At 39.0% G+C, this 18946-nt stretch overlaps 2 protein-coding genes across 6 annotated transcripts in view; both read left to right on the top strand.

Moving 5' to 3' along the window:
* Nucleotides 1-1996, top strand: part of TPM3 (tropomyosin 3) — a 29574-nt gene extending 27578 nt beyond the window's left edge. For all 5 annotated transcript variants that reach the window (XM_008592353.1, XM_008592348.1, XM_008592400.1 and 2 more), the window contains one exon: nucleotides 658-1996. In XM_008592353.1, coding sequence (XP_008590575.1) covers nucleotides 658-740 — 83 coding nt within the window. In that variant the 3' untranslated portion in view covers nucleotides 741-1996. The remainder of the gene's footprint in view (nucleotides 1-657) is intronic.
* Nucleotides 1997-3417: 1421 nt separating this feature from the next.
* Nucleotides 3418-18946, top strand: part of NUP210L (nucleoporin 210kDa-like) — a gene marked incomplete at its 3' end in the record, with an annotated part of 101378 nt that continues 85849 nt past the window's right edge. The window contains exons 1-7 of the mRNA XM_008592832.1: nucleotides 3418-3693; nucleotides 5340-5476; nucleotides 13295-13426; nucleotides 14597-14690; nucleotides 15327-15477; nucleotides 17173-17305; nucleotides 18234-18392. Of these exons, the coding sequence (XP_008591054.1) occupies nucleotides 3494-3693; nucleotides 5340-5476; nucleotides 13295-13426; nucleotides 14597-14690; nucleotides 15327-15477; nucleotides 17173-17305; nucleotides 18234-18392 (1006 nt within the window). The remainder of the gene's footprint in view (nucleotides 3694-5339; nucleotides 5477-13294; nucleotides 13427-14596; nucleotides 14691-15326; nucleotides 15478-17172; nucleotides 17306-18233; nucleotides 18393-18946) is intronic.

The following is an 18946-nucleotide window of genomic DNA, read 5'->3' as shown; positions in this document are numbered from 1 at the left end:
TATGTTTAGTTGCAAATAACTCTGTTACAGGCTAGTTATGGACAATACCTGTGCAAAAATCTCAATTAAGGTTTTGCTTATATGAATGGGTGGTATTCTTGGCTTTATTTTCTTTACAGATTCTTTCACTTAGTTATGAGGGCTCTTTTATTTATCCTACCAATTATTCCTTTCCCCTCTATTTTTGGAAAAAGCGTGTGACGCATGAGGATCTTCCTATACTCTTTTCAAGCTGAGATTCTTATGTTTCTCCTGGTAGAAATATGCCCATTCATGTTTGCAGTGGTCAAACTCCAGTGAGCCATTTCAAGTAGGTACTGTTCTCTGAGCAAAGTTTAGAAGAGTGGATGGCTAATGCTTAAGGCCTGCTCCTTCAGTGACTGAAAGCTGAAAGCCTTGGTTGGGTGTGAGAGGGAGAGGAAACTGCTGATAAGATCCCCAGCTCCCTCCTCCAGGAAGTATAGCAACACCTGCAACTTCAGTAGGCAAGCCAGAGGCCCTGCAAAACCTAGTGATGCAATAGCTCACTTTTGTGGCCGAGAAGGTAGCTGCTTTTTTAGTCTGCAGTTTCCTTGCAACAGGAGCAAGTCTCAGAGAGTGGGCAGACCCTAAAATTTACTTCTAGTTTTTGTAACTTCTCTCCTTTACCTCTGTTAGATAAACTGAAATGCATCAAAGAGGAGCACCTCTGCACACAAAGGATGCTGGACCAGACTCTGCTTGACCTGAATGAGATGTAGAGCACCCCAGTCCCTCCCTGCTGCTGCTCCTCCCTCTGACCCCAACTCTGCCTGAGGCCAGCCTGCCGGAAGCTGACCTTTAAACTGAGGGCTGATCTTTAACTGGAAGGCTGCTTTCTCCTTTCACTTCCCCCTCCACCCTCTACACTCCCCTCCCCACCCCCCATGTCTTTTTTCACCACTGTCTCTGCTTCTTCTCAGAGATTCCAGCTGGGCTAGAGGCTTGAGCACCTTTGGGAACAACATTTAAGGGAATGTGAGCACAATGCAAAGTGTCTTTAAAAGCATGTTGTAATGTACACATTTTGTAATTACCTTTTTTGTTGTTGTTGTAGCAACCATATGTAAAACATTCCAAATAATTCCACAGTTCTTAAGCAGCAATCTAATCCCTTTTTCACTTTTGGAAGGCAACTTTTCAGCTTAATGCATATTGCCCTGTCCATAGAGGCGGGAAGGAGGTGTATGGGCCTGTCTTACTGAGAGCCAAACAGAGCCCAGGGAAAGACTCCACTCTGGGAAACCTCATTGCTCTTTACAAAGTACCAGCCAAACCAGAAAGGGTATTCAAGGAGGTGTTAGCCAAAACAAAAACAAAAAACATGCTGTTCAGGTTTTCAGCTTTAAGCTATTTTTGAACAACTTTTTTTTTTCCTGACAGAAGTTACCAAATTATGATGGTAAGACCTCTGAGACCAAATTTTTGTCCCATCTCTACCCCCTTCCCAGCTGCTCCACAGAATGGATCATGTGCCCCGTGTGTTGAGGTGACCACTTAATTGCTCTCCTGCCTCCTTGAAAGATAGAAAGAAAATTATGTTTTTGCCACTGATTTAGTCATATGAAACTCATCTTATCACCCTTTTCTGGGTCTGAAGCTGCTGTCTTTAAAAGTGCCATCTCGTGCTTTGTATCAGTGCTGGAGAAATCTTGAATAGCTTATGTACAAAACTTTAAAATTTTTATGTTATTTTGAAACTTTGCTTCTTTGGGGTTGGGGTACCCTGGCCACACCATCTGGCTGGCAGTGTGCTGATCTTTAAAGTTTCTTTCCCTACCCAATCCCCACTTTTTGGTAATGTTTCTGTGAAGTCTGTTAGGTGCACATCCTGCAGCTTACTGGCTTAAAATGTACTCTCCTTTGGTGTGGTCTCTTTGGGGCCAATTGGGAGAAAGAAAAACCAATAGTGCAACTGTTTTGATACTGAGTATTGACAACTGTCTTTTTGAAATAAAGAACCAGTCCCTCCAACCTTCAGACCTACTTGACTTATTTATTAAACCAAATGTGCTTTCTCCACAGGAGCTAAGAGGTTTGGGTTAAAAATCAGATCTTTGTGGGTAGTAACAACAGGATTTAATGTAGAACACAGTCTTTGTCAGCAGACCAAAACTGGATTCAAAACTCAGCTCTGAAGTTCCTATTGTATGTCCTGATTTAAATAATTTAGTTTCATCATCTGTAAAATGGAGATAATAGGTACTGTCAGGGTAAATGTGAAAATTAGAAATAATTAAGTAGCAGGACTTTTATAGGCTACTTAATTTAACACTGGCATCTTCAAGCTGAACTATACATTTTCCTTTACAACTATATTCTTCCTTATAAATTATGGATTTATTGTGCTCCTTAACTTTAAACAATATATGGAAAAAACAAAATATATGCTGATCACATACTCCTATAAATGTGTGGTTTTAATAAACTGTCCTGAGACAGTCTTTGAGTCAATATTCTGTTGGATACTTGAAGAAAAAAGAATTTCACAAGAAGTGCTCTCAGTATTTGCTTATAGACAGGCTGTATGAAGGAATAGTGTTCAAAGCTGCCTTTTAGACTGTGTTCTGGCATTTCCTGTACTCTGGTCGTGAGGCCGGACATAGGACTTCCTAGTAAAACTACATGGCTCCCTTGACAAAATCCAACTGTTTATACTAGAGACTGGAATTTTTTCTGTTTATACGCATGGACCAACGCTGATGGAAATTATTGCAAAAAAAATTTTGTGTGTGTGTCCAGGAGCCAAACACACAGTTGGCAATGGAAGGAGAAATTAAACTGGAATAAATTAGTTGGGCTTTTTTTCCCCCTATTTTCCTGCTTCTTGTTACTACTAAAAAGATCTGCCATCCAATATTTAGGAAAGTAGCCCTTTAAGTGGTGTTTTAGTCCGTTTTGTGTTGCTATAGCAGAAATACCTGAGACCCGGTAATTTATAAAGGAAAGGTTTATTTGGCTTAAGATTCTGGAACAGCTGCGTCTGGCGCAGGCCTCAGGCTGCTTCTACTCCTGGCGGAAAAGCAGCAAGCAGCTGGTGGATACAAGCAGATCACATGGCGAAAGGAAGCGCAAGAGGGAGAAGGTGCCAGGGTCTTTTTAAGCAACGAGCTCTTGCCGGAACTAATAGAGGGAGAACTCACTCATTAATCCCCTCTCCCCCAGGGAGAGCATTAATCCATTCATGAGGGATCCGCCCCCATGACTCAATCAGTTTCCAACACTGCCACATTGGAGATCAAATTTCCACGAGTTTTGGAGGGGACAACACATCCAAACTCCATCAAGCGGGTAGCTGGGTTTGTGCCTAAAGTTTTCATAAGGGCATGCCGAAGAACTTCTTCATAAAAATTTCCCACAGTTCCGAGCAAGAAGTGGGTCCCAGCGCCTGCTGACGTCACGCCTGCGGATTGGCTGGAGTTGGGGCTGAGGGCGCGGCTGTACTTGAGCGGGAGCCTGAGACGCAGCAGTCGCCATGACTGGCTCTGAGGCACCAGCTCCCGAAGGTTTCGGTATCTTTTTCTCCTTCCCTCTGCACCGCCTCTGGTTGCTGCTTCTGTTTTCGCTTGGGACCCTGGCCAACAAACTTAACGTGCCACAGGTGTTGCTACCCTTCGGCAGGGAGCCAGGCCGGGTGTCCTTCCTGCTGGAGGCTCAGCGGGGCTGCTACACTTGGTGAGGGGTTGAGGGTCACAAGCATATGCACCCACACACTATCCAGTAAGGATGAGAGGGGTTCCCTCTGTAATACCCCACGGGACTGCTGTGTGGTCACTGGGTGCGAGGGAGCCTATTCTGTAAGGGAGGAGGGTATGGTGTAATTGGGGGTGGAGGGGCCAGACACTCCGGAGGTGGCGGGTCCTACTCATGTGGGATGACGTCAGATTGTGTGAGGGTCCTTATGTGAGAAATTTTGGGGATGTGAGACTGGCCTTTTCGTCGTGTGTGCTGGGAGGGGTTAGCCGCTGTGTGAGCAGCTTTCAGGGCACAGGGAAGCCCTGTGTTGGAGGCCTCAGGTATTGATGGTGCCCAGTGTGAGGGACTTAGTGTAAACAGCTAGGGTGAGAGGGATTTCCCAAGATCTGAGGAGATTTCTTTAGGAGCAGAAGGACTTGAGGTGTGAGGGTCTCCCCTAATTAAATCAGGCGAGCTAATCAACGTGAGGGAGTCCTAAATACAACAGCTAATTTTTGAGTACTTAACAAAGCATTTTGTACATATAATGTATTCACTTTTTACAGTCTTATAGAGTACTATTACTCCCATTTTATAGATGAGGAAACTGGGACCCAGAGACCCTGAAATGTAAGCTTCTTGGGATGTGAGGATTCATTTTAGGTGGAGATGAGATCTGCCTGTAATATAAACGTTTGCCCACCTTATGTAAGGGTACCCACTTAAAGTGTGAGGGCAAGGGGTACTGAATTCTGGGATAACGACTGCCTGACAGAAGATGGAAAGACATGATTTTTCTGGTGAGAGAGCTCCGTGATAGGTTATGTGGTTACCTAAGGTGTGAGGAAACCTAATTGTGGTGAGCTCCAAGATGCCAGAGCTTTCATCCTAAATGGAGTAGATTTCCCTTAAGAGAAGCAATGACGTTTGTTCAGAGTGTGATAAATTACCTATTTTTAGAGGAAGTGTAAGGGAATTGGGCTTGTAAGATGATCCAGTGTTATGCATTTTCTCACGGAGAGTGATGCAAGGAATCTTTCTAGCAGTGAAAGCCATTCCTTCCATCCATTTTTCTGGGAGTGGGGGTGGGGAGGTGGGGGCAACCGGCCAGGACAGGGATCGAATCTTTGTACACATGGTGTTATCAGTACCATGCTCTAACTATTGAGTAACCAGCCAGTTCCCATCTAAAAATATTAACATATTAACGGGTTTTTTTTCATATTTTGAGTTGGACTCACACCTCATAATTTACGTGACTTTTCCATCTTAGATACCCAGTTTCTAGGATTGTAGGAAACTCATTACTCAGAGTACAAGAAAGTCTCATCTTTCATTACTGGAAACACAAAATCAATCCTATTTTTACATACTGAAGGAGAATGGAACATTAATCTTATTTTAAATATTGAGGGAGGAATATAACACTAATGAGACTTTGCACAAGAAGTCATTGGGAAAAGGTTCTGAGTGAGCAGTCTTTCCCACTTTAATTCTTGTGTCCCTAAGCAATGTTCCTACTTTAAAGAGTGTCATTTAGGTATACTTGGTATTATGTAACATAGAAAAAGTATAGGAATGTTTGTTCCACCAAAGGTTAACTTTAACCCACATATTTCATACTCTTAAGTATTTTGTTCTGGCAGGCATTCCACCCATCATGATGCAGTTACCGTTGAGCCTTTATATGAAAATGGTACCTTGTGTTCCCAAAGAGCTGTACTTATTGCTGAATCTACCCAACCCATACGCCTCAGCAGTATTATTCTTGCTCGAGAAATAGGTATGTTGAGAACAATGGCACTATATAACACTTCCTCTGGGGTAGAATAATCTGATATATTATATAGATGGTGAACACAAATGGTGTTGGCTTCAAATAATAAGTGGTAGAAAAAAGGGTTCCTGCAGTATAAACCCTAATTGTGGCAGCCTATTCTGACTTTTTTGGTTTTGTATATTCAGCACTTGGTATGCTGTCAGATACCATGGAAACTCTGGTTGTTTGAATCAATGAAAGACAAAAGGAATCATTCATCTGGCACTAATTTAGGTGTTGAGGTCTGAGGTTGATCTCAAGTGGGACAAGTCTCAAGTGGGGCAAGTTGGTCTCAAGTATAAAGACTAATACTTCTCCAAGTATGGGCTGTAAACATATATCATCAGCATCACCTACATCACATAGGACTGTGTTAGAAATGTAAATTCTCAGGCTCAATCTCCAATTTTCTGCATCAGAGTCTCTGGGCTGGGCCCAGGGTTCTGTGTTTTAACAAGCTCTCCAAGTGATTCTTATACATACTATAGTTTGAGCAGCACTATACTAGTCTATTTTAGTCTAGAGCAGCTCAAGAAATGCTATTTGTATTCGAATCAGAGCAGGGGTCTTTGTATCTCTGACTTTCTGGCACTTCATTGCCTTATTGATAGGTCAGAAATATATGTGTGGCTTTTAAATATTTTGTTTGTTTGGTGTCTGGCTGGTACAGGGATCCAACCCCCGACCTTGGTGTTATTAGCATCATGCTGAGCTAACCGGCCAGCCCTAAATATTTCAATAAGTGATTTATCTATAATATGTTATTAAAGAGAAGTTTAGGATTTTTTTTTTTTTTTTTTTAAAGATGACCGGTAAGGGGATCTTAACCCTTGACTTAGTGTTGTCAGCACCACGCTCAGCCAGTGAGCGAACCGGCCATCCCTATGTGGGATCTGAACCCGGGGCCTTGGTGTTATCAGCACCGCACTCTACCGAGTGAGCCACGGGCCGGCCCCAGGATGTTTGTTATACTATTTTTAATTGAAGATGTTATTATAAAGCACCCCATTATTTTACGTATCCCTAAGAAAGAAAAACATTGCTCATTAAACTATGTTTTTTATCACTTGGAATTTTTACTTTATACCTACTGAAAGAACTTTTTAATTTATAAAATATAAGTAAAATAAACAGCTTAAGATATTCCTAAAACTGCCTTACATTTCTGCCTCATCTGAATCACTTTTTGACTGGGAATCATCAATGTCTGTGTTTATCCCCATAACATCTTCCTTTGTGCCATTAAAAGTATTAGTGATACAGTATTAAAAGAACATTTTTTAAAAAACACCTAAAACCTACTCTTAAGTTGATAGAACTAAGTTGTTTTTGTTTCCAGCTTTAAATGGGTTCCTAGCACATCTGAGTCACCACCTTTCCCATTCCCTGCTCTTAAACTTTTGGTTCCTGGTGATAAGAGTCCTGTACTATTATCTACCATATTTTCTTCCAATTACTAATTCCTACTCTACAAATTTTGGTGCTGGCCCTTTCAGTGTTCTCAAATGTACAGTCAGTGACAACTATGTCATGACTGCTGCCTGGCTGACAGCAATTGTAAGATGTCATCAAATATAAGAAAAATCCCAGTTTCAGAGATGTTAAAATGTCAAAAAGTGAGTATATAGGAATCAGTGAAATATGGTATCATGTAGAGTAGCTACAAAGGATAGAGGAAGATACCAAAGTTAGAAAAGAGCATTGATTTGGTCATATATGCTATTTTTTTTTTTTGTCTTTTTTTCGTGTCCGGCAACGGATCGCAACCCTCAGTGTCGCGCCCGTACCGGACCGGGACCGGCAACGGGATCGCAACCCTTGGCGTCGCGCCCGCACCTCGCTCAGCCAGTGAGCGGGAACCGGTCTGTATGTGGGATCCGAACCCTCAGCGGGAGCACCGCCGCACTCCCAAGCGGCGCACTGTAGCAGTGTGCCACCGGGCCGGCCCCATATATGCTATTTTAAAAATGTATTTACTCTTAACTACATGAATTTATTCCAGTATCAAAAGATTGATTCTCACAAGTACTAGGAAAAATGTCAAATCTGGTTCTCAGCTTAATTTCATTTGCCTTGTAGCAAATATTCCAAAGTTAAGAATCTTTAAATCAACTTTCCCAATTTTACTGTTGATACAATTGTGTACATAGATGTGGAGATTCCTAATGATAACTGCTAGTCTCATTGTCCTACCAGGTTCCTATCTGAATGAGAACAGTCATTCTGAAAGGGGTAGGGAAGGGCATTTTTTAAGGGAAGTGCATGCCTAAGAGAAATTGTTTATTCATTTGTTCAGCAAATATTTACTGTATTGAGTTGCCTGCTAACTACAGGGTGCCTATAAAGGTAAAAAGATTTAAGCACTGTATTGGTATTGAGGTGCTTAAAATTTTGTTTATGATGTTTTTGATGATAGTGTAGTAAAGAAAATTAGTGGCTATGTTAGATGATGGATAGAGGTGAGAGACTTGAGTGGGCGTGTTCCATATGATAAGAGTGCTAGATTTATTTCTTTTCTTTTTGACTAGTTGTTACTTCCATTTGGTAAAGCATTCAAAGAATATAAAAGATTATATAGTGAAAAGTAAATATTTCTTTCATCCCAGAGGCAACCACCTTTCTGCATCCTACCAGAGGTAGTTTATGAATATATAAATATGCCTTTTTATAGTGGGAAATCTAGACTTCACACTTTGGTACATGTAGAGGAGTTTGGAAATTATTTTATTTTTATTTTTATTTATTTATTTTTTTAAAAGATGACCAGTAAGGGGATCTTAACCCTTGACTTGATGTTGTCAGCACCACACTCTCCTGAGTGAGCCACGGGCCGGCCCTTGGAAATAGTTTTAGATGAAAAAGCTCACATGAAGGATGAAGAAAGGGTTTGAACAACTGGGTGGTTTTAGTGGGAGAGTGGAACGGGGTGATCAATACCTTTTGCACTGTGCTCAGCACCTGGTAAATGTTCAGTAAATACTTATTGATTGGTTGCATCAGTGGAGTATAATCACGAGGAGTTGATTTGGAAGCTAGGATAAATATGAGGGTCAGGGAAGGCAGGAAGTATTTGTCATTTCTGTTCCCTCTTTATGACTCTGTCTCTGCGTACCTTTGATTCTCTCTATCCTGACTTTATTCTCTTATTTTTTTCCTCTTTACTTCTTCATCTTCCTTGATCAATTCTCCTTCTGTCTATCTCATTTTTTTCTTCATTACCTGACTCCAGTATGGACCTGAAGTATACCTGAAGTAATATGGACCTGTAAATAAGAATATTTCTTGTATTACTTAATAAAGTTATTATTTGTTTTCCTTTTCACTTTAAAAGCAGTAAGTTGGGCCGAACCTGTGGCGCACTCGGGAGAGTGCGGTGCTGGGAGGGAAGCAACGCTCCTGCCGCGGGTTCGGATCCTATATAGGAATGGCCAGTGTGCTCACTGGCTGAGCACCAAGGGTTGCGATCCCCTTACCGGTCACGAAAAAGGCAAAAAATAAATAAATAAATAAAATAAAATAAAAGCAGTAAGTTAAATGTTTGATATTTCTCCTAATCACTCTAAATTTACTTGGAAATCATCCAAAGTAATTTTTTGTCTTAATGGCCTTGTATTGAAAAACTTCCTGTTGAAGTAGTCAGATGAGTAGGCATTGTGCGCACAAGGTTTTTCATTTTTTTTTTTTTTTTTTTTTTAAAGATGACCGGTAAGGGGATCTTAACCCTTGACTTGGTGTTGTCAGCACCACGCTCACCCAGTGAGCAAACCGGCCATCCCTATATGGGATCCGAACCCATGGCCTTGGTGTTATCAGCACCGCACTCTACCGAGTGAGCCACGGGCCGGCCCCCATATTTTTAATTTAAGGTCACAGTTGCTTCTGTTCTGCCATTGCCCTGCTCATTTCTTCACTGAAGAAAGGGATTTAATTGCTCATTTAATTAGTGATAAATTATCCAGTGCCTAATTATCTAGTGTATGTACTATCTAAGCTTTTCCTTCCTTCCTCTCTCCCTCCCTCCTTTTCTTCCTTCCCTTTCCCTTCCTCCCTCCTTCCCTTCCTTCCTTTGCCATACCTGCAACATGCCCTTGATGGTAATTCTACCAGCAGTTCCTGTGAGATTTCAACTTTTCTTGGTTCTTGTCCGTAGACCTCGTGTCTTGATCTTTAATTTTTTTAACTTTGGGTACTGTTCTTCAGTTAAATATTAATCAAGTAGAAGATTAATTTAATTTTTAAAACTTTTTTATTTTAAAATAATTTTAGGTTTACAGAAGAGATGCAAAGATAGTATAGAGAGTTCCCGTGTACCATTTACTCAGTTTCCCTTAATTTTCCACTAATGTCCTTTTTCTGCTGTAGGATTCAATTCAAGACACCATCTTGTTAAACTAAATTGTCATGCCTCCTTAGTCTCCTCTGATCTGTGACAGTTTCTCAGTCACTTTTGATACTTTTAAAGATTTTTGTTTAGATGTTTTATAGGATGTCTCTTAATTTGAGTTTGTCTGATGTTTTCTCATGGCTAGGCTGAGGTTATTGATTTTGGGCGAAAAACACAGAAGTGAAGAGCCCTTCTCATTGCATTATCTCAGGGGGATTTATCACTGGTGATATTAATCTTGATCATTTGGTTAAGGTGGTGTCTGTCAGGTTTCTCCACTGTAAAGTTACCATTTTCCTTAGGGCCAGCCCATGGCTCACTGGGGAGAGTGTGGTGCTGATAACACCAAGGCCACGGGTTCGGATCCTTATATAGGGATGGCCAGTTAGCTCTCTTGGGAGAGCATGGTGCTGACAACACCAAGTCAAGGGTTAAGATCCCCTTACCAGGGCCGGCCCGTGGCTCACTCGGGAGAGTGCGGTGCTGATAACACCAAGGCCCCGGGTTCGGATCCCACATAGAGATGGCCGGTTCGCTCACTGGCTGAGCGTGGTGCTGACAACACCAAGTCAAGGGTTAAGATCCCCTTACCGGTCATCTTTTAAAAAAAAAAAAAAAAAAGATCCCCGTACCAGTCATCTTTAAAAAAAAAAAGTTACCATTTTCCCTTTCCCATATGCTATTTTTTAAAAGTGATCACTAAGTCTAGCCCACATTCAAAGGAAGGAGAATTAAGCTTCACCTCCTGGAGGGAGGAGTGTCAAAGAATTTGTGAGCATATATTAACTGCCACAGTAAATAATAAATACTTGGGAGAGATGCCTTGATAGATCATATTTCTACTTTCAGCCACTAATTTTAGCATTTATCCATAAATCTTATTACTATAATGTTCTAATGGTGATTTTCTATTTCCCTCAGTCCTTCTATATTTGTTAACTAGTATTCTTTTGAAAGAAAGATGTCTTTTATCTTACAAATAACTTCTTCCCAGTTATTTATTTATTCAGCTATTATTTACATCAGTATGGATTCATGGATATTTATTTTATAATTCAATACCATGCAATACTGGTTATAATTCAATACTATTATAACTTATTTTGTTATTCCGGTTTTTCCAGCTTTGGCCATTGGGAGCTCTGTCGGGTTGGGTCCTATGTCCTTTGGACTTGCTCCTATCATTTTTTATTTTTGTTATTTATTTATTTATTTTTAGTACTTCCTTACGTTTTAGCTCTGCAACATCATCCAAGCTCATCTTATGTTTTCTCTGGCCAGCACTTTTCTTCAAGGAGTCCTGGTACTTTTTGTTAAAGGATTATATTTAGAAAGCAAGATCTGTGTGCTAGGATGCTTGTTGCTCCTGGGTGTCACTGGCCCTCTCAGCAGACAGAGCTAAGATATATATGTGTGTATGATAACTCATGTATATGTACATATCTACATTTTTTTCCGGATCTATCTGCATACGCATTAAAATAAACGTGAGTTCATACTGATATCTTCAACTCTAATCCTATACCACAAGGTTTATTCTAGCCTTCCCTCCTTGCTGATTGTAACTTCTTTCTCTCTCAGGGAGAAACCTGACTGTCATTGTCTACAATGTATGTACTTATTTGTTCAACCCTATTGTATATATCAAGTAGTTTCAGGATGATTAATTGAATTTTTAATGTTTCTTATAAAAGGAAGTAACCGTTTCCTGAAATAAGTATATTTTGATGTACTTTAGTGTCTGTTGATGGACATTTACCTGTGTTTTATGATTAACATTCTCCTTTCATTTTAAAATTCCATAAAAGCAGATCAATGGCTAGGGACAGAGTTTACCCCTAAATAAATTTAAAAAATAAAAATAAAAAAGTTTACCCCTGATGTTCATTGGTGATTTTGAGTATTAGAGCAGTAGTTACTTTGTTTTTATTTCTTTTAGATGAAGCTAAAACTAAAAATGTGTAACAACAGCAGAATGGGGCAGCTATGTAGACAGTTCTCAAATACATGATAAAGGTGGTAGGAGGGAGTCTTGTTAATAGACACAAAACAGTTTTTATTTAATCATTTCATTCTGTACTGTTTCAATTCATGTTTCTGAATCTCATCATGGGTATACTGACTGGAACCCTAGTTGTCCTGGAACTCTGGTTGGGTCTAATATAGTGATTTCCAGCCTTTACATGCATATAAATAAGCTGGGAACCGCTGGAAACCATTAAATTTCATGGTCCAGAAAAGAAATAGAAAGAGACAGAAAGAAAATTTATTGATAGGTCTGACTTATGGTTGCCACCATTTTACTTTTCTAGACAAATACATTTAAAAAAATCTACTAACACCATCATTTCATAAAAGAAAAAACATTTTACCATTTCAAAAATAAGATATAGGAATAAAATATATTTCTTTACAGTGAATACAATTTAATTTTATTACTCACTATTTTAAAATTTCTGTTTTTCTCATTTTTCCGTGGAGGAGTGAAGACATCATCAAAGATTAATGTTTGAGAACCTCTGGTCTGGTGTCTCTGTATTAGTCTGTTTCGGTTGTTTGTAACAAAATACCTGGAACTGGGTAATTTATAAGCAAAATGAAATTTATTGCTTACAGTTTCTGAGGCTGGGAAGTCCAAAGTCCATCTGGTGGTGGCGACAGTGACCCAGGGGTCTCACATTGCAAGATGGTGAAAACAGAGAGAGAGAACAAGACAGACTCTCCTCTAATTTTAAAGCCCTCAGAGGGCCAGCCTGTGACTCACTCAGGAGAGTGCGGTGCTGATAACACCAAGGCCATGGGTTCGGATCCTATATAGGGATGGCTGGTTCGCTCACTGGCTGAGCGTGGTGCTGACAACACTAAGCCAAGGGTTAAAATCCCCTTACTGGTCATCTTTAAAAAAAAAAAAAAAATTAAAGCTCTCAGAACCACATACCTGATCACCATTTTTAATCCATTCACTACTGCATGGTCCTACAATCCGATCACCTCTTCAAGGCTCCGCCTTTCAGCTACCATAATAGGATTTCCCACCCTCTTAAGAGTCACAGTGGGGGTTGTTTCTAATGCATAAAACTTGGGGGACACAATTCAAGTTTCAATGAGTTTTGGGGAGACATAATTCAATCCACTACAGTCTCTTATTAGAAACAGAGGCTCTTATATCTTGTCGTGCTCTTTTCCACAGGTAAAAGCAGTTGTCATAGTCTTTCTTTTACATTATCTTTATTTATTTATTTATTTTATTTTTTATTTTTGGTGTTATCAGCGCCACACTCTTCCAAGTGAGCCACAGGCCGGCCCTTACATTATCTTTATAATAAGCTTTTGAGTATTGGAGATTAATAGATTTATGACCTGTTGAATTAAATACTCAGTTTTTGCATTCATTGTAGTGACTGACCATGAACTACGCTGTGATGTTAAGGTTGATGTGATAGACAGCATTGAAATTGTATCTCGGACTCGGGAACTCTATGTGGATGATTCACCCCTGGAACTGATTGTGAGGGCATTGGATGCTGAAGGTAAAAAACTTCAGAAGATTCAACAAAATTACCTAAAATAAAGTGATACTCCTTTATGATTAACACTTGGAAATAGGAACTTGAGTGATAAAAGTAGATTGGAAATAATACTTATTTTCTCATTTGGAGCTCAGATAGATGAGGAATTAATAATTAATTCTTAGTAGAGTTCAATGTATTAGTTACATACTTTCATAAAATTTTTCTGCTATTTTTTTTTTGTTATCTCAGTACTTTTCTTTCTTTTTTTTTTTTTTAAAGATGACCGGTAAGGGGATCTCAACCCTTGGCTTGGTGTTGTCAGCACCACGCTCAGCTAGTGAGCAAACCAGCCATCCCTATATAGGATCCGAACCCGTGGCCTTGGTGTTATGAGCACCGCACTCTACCGAGTGAGCCACGGGCCGGCCTCTCAGTACTTTTCTTAAATATCGATATTCTGCTGCTGAACTTCTACCAGTGGTTCCTAGATTAATAATTAAGAACATTTTTTAGAATTTATTGCTAGCTCTGTTTTGATCAGTCCACTTTCTGTAAGCCAAGAGAATTAAATGTAAATCTGTGAAAAAGTTTTATAGTTTTAAGTTAATCTTTCTTGAAACTGATTTTATATTGCTTTTAGTGTACTATTCTAATGCTGTAATATGGTATTAAAACTACTTAAATTTACTGCCACTTTCTTTGTATACTATTTAGTAAAGAGTAATTTTTTTTAAATCTGAAAAATGAACTCCTCTGGAATCTGGTTTTTATAAAAATTTGTTTTGAAGGGACCAGGATTACAGATGCCCATCAACCATAAGGTGGACTATAAGGTGGCCTTTATGTAGAAAAGAACAGAAAGAGTGTGGCATAATTTTTGTCAACCAGCATTTAATGGCTAGAGTCCTTTTTACTTTCAGAAAGCTTATGCAGCAACAGTACTTACGTTGTTTATGTAGGGATCTTCCTCATATATGTGTTTTAATTCTTTAATGATAGTCCTTCTATTTTTTCATTTGTTTGGGTTTTTTGTTTTGTTTTGCTTTTTCTCCATTTATTTATTTATTTTAGTGTTTCTATTTGTTAGTGAAAGAGGCCTAAAAATAATTTTGTAGTTAGGTTTCCCTTTCTTGTTGAAGATTCCTGAATATTTGATTCTGTCTTGTCTGCTTTTGGCTTACCCTACAGGAAATACTTTTAGTAGTTTGGCAGGGATGATGTTTGAGTGGAGCATTGCCCAGGATAACGAGTCAGCAAGAGAAGGACTGTCTAGCAAAATTAGGTAAACTTGAAACCAAACATAAATCATCTGACTTTGAAGGAGGCATGTGCCATTGGGTCGCACATTGAATAGCAACCATTTGTGTGGACTTCGATACTCCTGCTGTCTGGACTTCTTTGAAACAGATAAATTCACCACCAAAAGTCTTCGATAAAATAAATTATGGTATAGATGTAGGTACCTTTATGATAGCCTAATTTGAGCCACTGTAGAAGAGTTCATGAGCTCAGGACTATTTAATTATTTGTGCCAGGTGTATCTTCTGGGAGTTGTGTTAATCAAGCTATGTGCACATTCTGAAACAGAGTAGGATTATAGTATGAAATTTTGTATTCTGTATCAAGGAACAGATCTCAGACAATCCAAGTTTTAGTTCTACAACAGTTTTAGCCAGAAGCACATTAAATACTTTTCTAACAGTGCTTGTGGAAAACAGAAATTTTAAAACTTTTTACACTCTATAGACATTGAAGAGACTATGTTAAAGTCTCTCAGGTGGATCCCTGAACCAGCTAGCCACCCTACTCCCACCCTCTTCCCCCCAAAAATAAATAAAATAAATAAAGTCTCTTAGGGACCTTTGGAAGAAGATATTGTTTGATTCTGCTAGAAACAAATCTTATTTCATACCTTTAGGATTTTGAAATACTCCGAAGCAGAATATTCTCCCCCAGTCTATATAGCTGAGATGGAAAAAGAAGAGAAACAAGGAGATATGATTTTGGTGTCTGGGATTAGAACTGGTGCTGCTGTTGTTAAAGTTCGAATTTATGAACCTTTCTATAAGGTAAAAAATTTATGCTGTAAAATTTAATCTAACAGGACTGGATGGTTAGCTCAGTTGGTTAGAACACAGTGTTATAACACCAAGGTACAGAGTTTGGATCTCTGTACTGGCCAGCAGCAAAAAATAAGTAAATAAACAAACACATAAATAAAATTTCATCTAACAGTCTCTCCTATAGAAAATATAGTCTTATGTTTGTCTTTAGTAGAGCCCTCTAATCTGATATGATTTGGGCCAATAGTCACTTGAAAAAGCCAGGGCTGGCCAGTTAGCTCATTTGATTAGAGCAGATTGTTATAACACCAAGGTCGGGGTTCAGATCCCTGTACAAAAAGAAAGAAAAAATCAGTTGAAGTGGGTAAGCATAAAGAAAACTTCTTCTTTAAACATTTTATTACCAATTACAATTACAAATAGGACTGGCACTTTTTCTTAAAACATGTAACTGCATTTTATTCACCAATCCTTTGATGTAGGTTCAAGGCCTTAATTTAATCATAAGTTCACTGATTAGAAATCTACATATTCTTCTTGAAACTACAGTTTCAAGTTTCATATTCTTTTATAGTCAAGTGAAAATGTAAATATGTATAAAGTAACTCAAGTATAGAATTCTATATTTTTTAAGGATTTCTTTCTAATCTTTTACACTTTTCACCTATACCTAATTTGACAGCACTTATTAGCAGCTTACCTTTAATTTCTTTTTAAAACTTAAAATTTTTGCGCAGAGAACAGCTCCTTCATATTCATAGTTTTTGTCTTAATGTAATTATAATTACAAGTACAACTGGCATAAATGAATTTGGGAAAAACAAATATACTGGTAAGCATTTAATTTAAGTGACAGAGGACTGGCCAGTTAGCTCAGTTGGTTAGAGCATGGTGCTGATAGCACCAAGGTCCATCAAGGTCCAGGGTTCATTTCCTATACTGGCTAGATAACCCCCCCCCCCAAATAAATTAATTCTTTAAAGAGGGTGTGTGTATATATATACAACATATGTTTGTGTGTGTGTGTGTGTGTGTGTATATAAATTCAAGTGGCAGAAACACAAGTGTATGGACATACTAGAGAGCAGCCTACCAACCTCATGTTGAGAAAGTCTTTACAGGAATCAATATGTTCAACGGGCAGTGGAAAGTAACATAATCTGGCAAGTCAGTTAATTGGAGGTTGGCTAAAAGAATTTCTATGGCAGTCAAGCCTTACCTTTTCTCATTTCAGCATACTTGTCTTTTTACTTGCCTACTCCTTCTTTAGAAGAGTTTGCATTTTCTATTCTTAGTCTGAGTGACTTAGAAAGTCAATAAGTGACTTAGAAAGTTAATCTAGTGTTAAGATTCATGATCACTTTTTTTTTTTCCTTTTTGTCTTTTTTCGTGACCGGCAACGGATCGCAACCCTCGGTGCTGCGCCCGCACCTCACTCAGCCAGTGAGCAGCCGGTCTGTATGTGGGATCCGAACCCTCGGCGGGAGCACCGCCGCACTCTCAAGCGGCGCACTGTAGCAGTGCGCCACCGGGCCGGCCCCTCATGATCACTTTTTAAGGTTAACTGAAATGATGACGTGATTAGGAAAGTATTTTTATCTTTATAAAAAAATTTTAAAGAAACTTATAAGAAGTAAGCTTATAACAAGGAAGATGTCCTTATGGATTTTGCCTGTGGAAACTTTTTTTTCCTTCTTTCAGAAAGTGGCAGCAGCATTGATACGTCTGCTTGTTTTGGAGAATATATTTCTTATACCATCCCATGATATTTATCTCTTAGTAGGAGCATATATTAAGTACAAAGTTGCAAAAATGGTTCAGGGAAGAATGACAGGTAAGGTGATGCATCTTTTCCAGTGACTGATTTCCCAAATTCTTTCTGCTGACAAGACAAGCAACTCCACATTACATATGAAAAATATTTTGTGGCATTAGATTTTGCAATAAAGTATTTCTTTTTTTTTTTTGTCTTTTTTCGTGTCTGGCAACGGATCGCAACCCTCAGTGTCGCGCCCGTACTGGACCGGGACCGGCAATGGGATCGCAACCCTCGGTGTTGCACCCGCACCTCGCTCAGCCAGTGAGTGGGAACCGGTCCGTATGTGGGATCCAAACCCTCGGTGGGAGCGCCACCGCGCTTCCCAAGTGGCACACTGTAGCAGTGCACCACCGGGCCGGCCCAATAAAGTATTTCTTAATTGGTGTACTTGAACTAATACTGGAAAGATAGTCCCTATATGTTGAATAGGTTAATGGCATAGTTAGGATTCAGTGCCCATAAGCATCTGAATTCTCTACTAAAATAACCAAAAATTTACCAGCTTCTGTGAGGCAAGTGAAGACACTTTACTGTCAAAAATTTGAGTGATCATTGCAATGATCTTTGCAAACGTTGTTTCTTGAGAAACTCAGTTCATTAACTGAAAACTTAATACTTGATTGACCCCAAAAGTCCGATTGAGTTTATAAAGCATGCACTGACAGCATTAATATTAGTCATTTCCTTACTTACGTAGTGATGACTCATCCTGCTGCTCAGTTCACTAGTTTTCAAGAATATAATCGATACCAACAACAAACTCATATAGTATTCACCTCAAATGGGGATGTAGAAATTCATCATAGTGGAAAAGAAATTAGATGTAGATCATACTTTTATTTTAGGCCTGCTTCCTGATCTTCCTCTTATAATCCAACAATACTCCATTATCCACTGGAATGGCTGCTGGTCATTACATTTATGTATCTTTCTTGTCTTACAGAGGTGAAATTTCCCCTGGAACATTATACACTGCAATTGCAAGACCATAGGGCTGCATATAACGGATCTCTATCTAGGAAAGTGGCTTTACTGGATGAGAAAGCAGCCATGGTGACCGCCTTCCAACTGGGCCAAACTAATCTTGTCTTTGTCCATAAAAGTATCCTTTTGTTCAAGTTTTAGCTGCCAATCTACACTTACCTGAGCATGTTAGACATGTTCCTTGGTAAAATAATTTATTAAGAGTGATTATATCACTACTACACTGTTTTTCTATAGGTTTTATTGTTACCAAAGAACTATAAATTATTATTGTCATAATTTCTAACAAAAGATAGGTAGAGAAAGGAGAGTAGTTGGAACTTGTGATTGTTGACCACTGCAAATTATAATTAGGGGACTGGGGAAAATAGAGTTTGGAGAAACATGTGTGAATTTTATTTAATTTGTTCTTTTCTATTTTCACAGGATAATTGAGGAAAGATTGTATTGTCTGTAGTAGCTATTTAATTAATACTTTTTATATTGAGTGGAGAGTAATTTTTTTTTTTTTTTTAAAGATGATCAGTAAGGGGATTTTAAAAAAATTTTTTAAATTTTATTACTATTATTTTTTGTCTTTTTCCGTGTCCGGCAAGGGATCGCAACCCTCAGTGTCGCCCCCGTATCGGACCGGGACCGGCAACGGGATCGCAACCCTCGGTGTCGCCCCTG

Source organism: Galeopterus variegatus, unplaced genomic scaffold (assembly GCF_000696425.1).
Source record: "Galeopterus variegatus unplaced genomic scaffold, G_variegatus-3.0.2 Scaffold154, whole genome shotgun sequence".
NCBI lineage: Eukaryota > Metazoa > Chordata > Mammalia > Dermoptera > Cynocephalidae > Galeopterus > Galeopterus variegatus.
The sequence above is the reverse complement of the archived record's forward strand: the minus strand, read 5'-3'. Positions and strand labels throughout refer to the sequence as shown.